Here is a 5,173-nt window from a genome sequence, read left to right on the forward strand (position 1 = left end):
TTTATTAGATTATAATTTCTTGGACTTTGGTCCCAAGAAAGCAAAACCAAATTGAGTCAATCACTTGAAAAAACAGCAATAAATCTACAATAAGTCTTGTAGATGAAATCAAACCTAGAACCAAATGATCTTGTAGATGAAATCAAACCTAGAACCAAATGATCACTGAGAGAGGAGCAGTTTCTACTAAATGAACCCAGAGATACCTTGAATCAAATGTTTTGTGGCATGCTATTTTAAAGTATATGTATTATTCATTTGGTGGTCAAGGGTATGTTATTTTAGTTGAAGAAATATCTTCAACCAGATTGAACTATAAAGACCTCGATGACACTCACGTTGAAGTAATTGAATGAACCTAAAAGGATCTTGAACAAAATTCGATGAAATGAACCGAGAAAGAGATGAAATGAACCCGGTGCACTATCAAAGATGATATCAAACCCAAAAACATTTTTCAAAAATCACTAGTGAGATGAAGTAAAATGTTACGTTATCTCACGCGTAGAGTCCACGTGGACATGAAATATGTCACATCACCTAATATTTGGTTAGGTAATTCCTGATAAATTATTCATAAATGTTGGAGAGCATGAAATGACTTAAGTACCCTCATGTGAGGGGTATATGGGGATCATTAACGGAGCAACCAAAATGGTAAGTGAGATATGGATAAATGTGCAATCCTAACCTATAATATGGACAATTTTTGACAAAGTCCAAAAATCAGGAATAAAAATGCAAAATCATGCCAACAACAGGGACCGTTTCTGTAATTCACTCAAGAATTAATTTAGCAAGTGAGAGGTCGATTTTGGTGTGCAGCTCTCTCTGCATGTGATCATTCATCATATCTTCTTTAACTTTCAACCATATTTTCATTTTATTAAAAAATACCCTTATCAATCATCATTACCGTACGGCCAGCAAATCCTAAATTTATATATATATATATATATATATATATATATATATATATATATATATATATATATATATATATATATATATATATAGGGTTAGGTTCATTTGAAACCACCTATATTTTGTGAGACGTATTTTTTTATTTTTTTAATTTTTTTAATTTTTTTTAGTTAATTCAAGTTCCGAAAATAATATTTAAAAAAAAGAATTTTTGGATTTTTCCATTTATTTTGCATTTTAAAATTATTTTTTAGAAAATATACAGTCTAATATTATATTAGAATATTTCACGTATTTTTAAAAAAAACGGGATTTTTTTTTAGTTAATTCAAGTTCCGAAAATAATATTTAGAAAAAGAATTTTTAGATTTTTCCATTTATTTTGCATTTTAAAATTATTTTTTTGAATATGTACAGTGTAATATTCTATTAGAATATTTCACGTATTTTTCAAAAAAAATAGGATTTTTTTTTATTATTTTTATTTTTTTTAGCTAATTCAAGTTCCGAAAATAATATTTTAAAAAAAAAAAATTCAGATTTTTCTATTTATTTTGCATTTTAAAATTATTCTTTAGAATATGTCAGTGTAATATTCTATTAGAATATTTCACGTATTTTTTTTAAAAAAAATGGGATTTTTTATTTATTTTTTTTAGTTAATTCAAGTTCCGAAACTAATATTAAAAAAAGAATTTATGGATTTTTTCATTTATTTTGCATTTTAAAATTATTTTTAGATTTGATATCACGGTCTCACAAAATTAGAATGGTCTCAAATGAACCTAAACATATATATATATATATATATATATATATATATATATATATATATATATATATATATATATATATATATATCGTTTTGTTTAATATATTCATTATAATTTGTTAAACTTCAATCCTTAACTTGATTACTTTCAATATTCTCAAATTTTCACTATTATCTTTCTCTTACATCACATTTTTTTGCCGAACACCTATTAGGCTATATACATTATAGTTTGAAAGTTAAAATTATGTAAAAGGAAGATAAATATGAATTTTATAGAGGAAATTACACGAATGGTCCCTATGGTTTAGGGTAATTTGCGTGTTTGGTCCCTAACTTATTTTTTTAACTCGGGAGATCCCTACTGTTTGTTTTTGTTACGCGCTTGGTCCCTGTCTTACATAAAAAGTCTATTTTCCTTTTATTTTTTTAATTTATTTAAATAAACACACCCATAATCTCACCCTTCTCACCTTACCTTACGTACCCCATTATTTTTTCCTATTTAAATAATAGTCTTTTTAGGTATGATAGGGACCAAACGCGTAATAAAAACAAACAATAGGGACCAAACACGTAATAAAAACAATCAGTAGGGACTTTCCGAGTTAAAAAAATTAGTTAGGGACCAAACGCGCAAATTACCCCAAACCATAGGGACCATTCGTGTAATTTACTCAATTTTATAAAAATCTTGGAGTTAACTCAAGTTAGAAATTGATTTATAAGAATATTGGATAATTATAACGCGTATATATGATACAAAACGATGTAGTATGATGAGTTTGGGTTCCTAAACTTATATACCCTTAAGGGTATATTCACTTTTCTTTTATATATATATATATATATATATATATATATATATATATATATATATATATATATATATATATATATATATATATATATATATATATATCTTTTTTCCTAAAGAAAGATTTTTGTGTATATAATATATATACTATAATTAAAAGCCAACACAAATTAAAAATACAAACTCAATGCTCATTTTAACACAACAATTTACTCAATCATTTGAATATGATATACTAAACTACTACATCAAACAAATTTAGCATATTTGGTTACCAAAGAATTTACCAAATTTATTATAATGATAGTTTAATATTACAATAAGTCAATAATTCAATATATTTTCTAAATTTAGGGCTATAATATGTTGAGATTATATAAAATAAAATAAAATAAAAAAATATACTTGAAAGTAACCATGGTTATTTCTGTTATAGTTTTTTCTTTCTTCTTGAGATTCTTTACTTGCAAATCTGTTTCTTGAAACCAAGTCTTCCATTTTCCAAATCATATTCCAAGTATATATTCTGCTGTTGATAATTCCCAATGATTATCGATGGCCCGATTCTTGAATTCGACCCGACTAAATTACTTGATACAATCGTCATACACAACACGCCGGAATCTCCAAGAAACGAGAAGTAATCCGCCAGTGGTAGTGATAACTTTGCTCCGCCTTTGAAATGAAACATCAGCTCCGGGAACTCTGCAGGTTTTCCGGCAATGTCGAAACACGGACGTAATCCAGATTCCGATTCCACGTCAGCCGCTCTCTTATACTTCGACATTTGATTTTCAAACTCTTTCGCCACCAGATCGTATACATGACTATCCATGAACGTGAAGGTTGTGCCGGAATCGATGATGGTTCCGCCGTTTCCGTCAGATCCCGGCACCAGAAACCCATATGGGATCTTCACGGTTTTACCACCGACTGTGATTTTCCGGAGGGTTACGTAGTAGTATTCTTGAAACGCCGCCGTGGAACTCATCGGATTCTTGTGGAATTTTGTGTAGCTGATTCCTGAATCTCCGGCGCCGGAGTTTGAAGTATTCCGAACAAGAACAAGCTTGCTGCTCACTGGAGTGTCGTCAAACCGGTGAGAGAGTAAACAATATGAAAACTTTTTCAGACCCATTTGAACGGGTAGAGAAGAAGACCCACGCCCAAACCCGGCAATACCGGACGGTTGTCGGGTCGATAAAATGGAGCATCCGACAAGGAAATCACTCACATCACCCTCGTCAAAATCCATTGTCTCCGACAGAAGTAACCCCGATGTTGACCCGGACCCGTATTGAAGCATGTAAGCTGGACATATCTGGTCTCCATTACATCGAATTGGATCAGTCGACCCGAAAACCCACCCGCATTTCGTGTTATTACACCCGATAATCTTAGCAGAGGACGAGAGCTTCGGGATGAATCTGGGGATGTTTGTCTTGTTAACATTTGGGAAATTACAATCGGAGCATGAATACCGATGAGTACACGGGAACCAAACAAGGCTGCTTCCGGTATCCATTACAAATGATAGCTTTTGAGGAGGTGACCCGAAGCTTAGAGAAACAGAGTATCCGCCATAGCTGTGAGGAAACAGAGGAATTTTCGATGTTGACGATTTTTCTTTCGGGTTTTTGAGATGGTGGGCTCTGGCTATTGAAGACGACGCCAGGGAGCTTATGGTCTGCAGCCATGGATTGTTTTTGTTTTCTCGTGAAATGTGTTGTGTTAGAGAAAGTGTGAGGGTGTTCTGTGAAGAAGATGAAGATGTACAGATACAGAAACAGAGGATCGTGATCAGAGTGAGAATTGAGAGAGAAGAAGAACAAGGAGGAGGAGGAGCCATCGGAATGTGGTTGTGAGGTGAATGAATTTAATTAATGGAAGTGGGAAACGAGAAAAAGATGAAATTTTTATGATGATCACAGATTTTGTTGGTTTTCTTTCTCAAAATGGAGAAGATAAGAGAAAAGGGGTGGAGGTGGGGGTGATGAAGTGGTTTGATTTCTTGTTGTGATGCATTATTATTATTAATAGCGAACTACAGCTCATTCTCGTAATAATGTACAACTCTCAATGCATAATGTACATGTGGTTTTTGTTCTCTTGTTATAAATGTATGAAAGGCTCTAATTTGACCATTGTCATCGTTTTAGATTTTACTATATTTTACTATAAACAATAAAATAAGATCTTATTACTACTATGCATACTCATGTCATTTGACCAATGTTGTAATTGTAGCCGTTGGTATTTGGTAACTTCTCTTTACACTATTTGTCATTAAAGACTCTTGTCATTATTCTTAAAATGATGTTAATCTTTTGTTGTCTTGTTTAATGAATATCTTACAATGATTCAATTATTTCAATCTTATGAAGTTCCAAAAGATACATAATCCACTTGCTTATATTAAAGATCTTATGCCATAAATGTATTTTGATTTTCGTTGATGATAACAATCTACAATGATTTACTAATCATAACAACATAATTATTATTTCCTTTTAATAATGATAGCAGTATTTAACTTGAAACTTATAATACACTTATAAATTTTAGGATACATATTACTATTGTTAGTAAATGAATAGAAACAATTTGATACATCGAGTATGATAAGTACGTCGACGTTGATATAATAAGTGAAACTGCAA

At 31.0% G+C, this 5,173-nt stretch overlaps 1 protein-coding gene across 1 annotated transcript; it reads right to left on the reverse strand.

Moving 5' to 3' along the window:
• Positions 1 to 2,704: 2,704 nt before the first annotated feature.
• Positions 2,705 to 4,516, reverse strand: LOC145031393 (putative aspartyl protease At4g16563). Its single transcript, XM_078979934.1, has one exon. It carries the CDS (start codon positions 4,360 to 4,362, stop codon positions 2,974 to 2,976), a length of 1,389 nt encoding a protein of 462 aa, XP_078836060.1. The 5' UTR covers positions 4,363 to 4,516; the 3' UTR covers positions 2,705 to 2,973.
• Between the last annotated feature and the right edge of the window lie 657 nt (positions 4,517 to 5,173).

This window comes from Lactuca saligna, chromosome 2 (genome assembly GCF_052625555.1).
Source record: "Lactuca saligna cultivar CGN05327 chromosome 2, ASM5262555v1, whole genome shotgun sequence".
NCBI classification, from domain to species: Eukaryota; Viridiplantae; Streptophyta; class Magnoliopsida; order Asterales; family Asteraceae; genus Lactuca; species Lactuca saligna.

Coding starts and splice junctions, on each gene's coding strand:
- LOC145031393 (XM_078979934.1), bottom strand. CDS start 4,362: ATGGCTCCTCCTCCTCCTTGTTCTTCTTCTCTCTCAATTCTCACTCTG.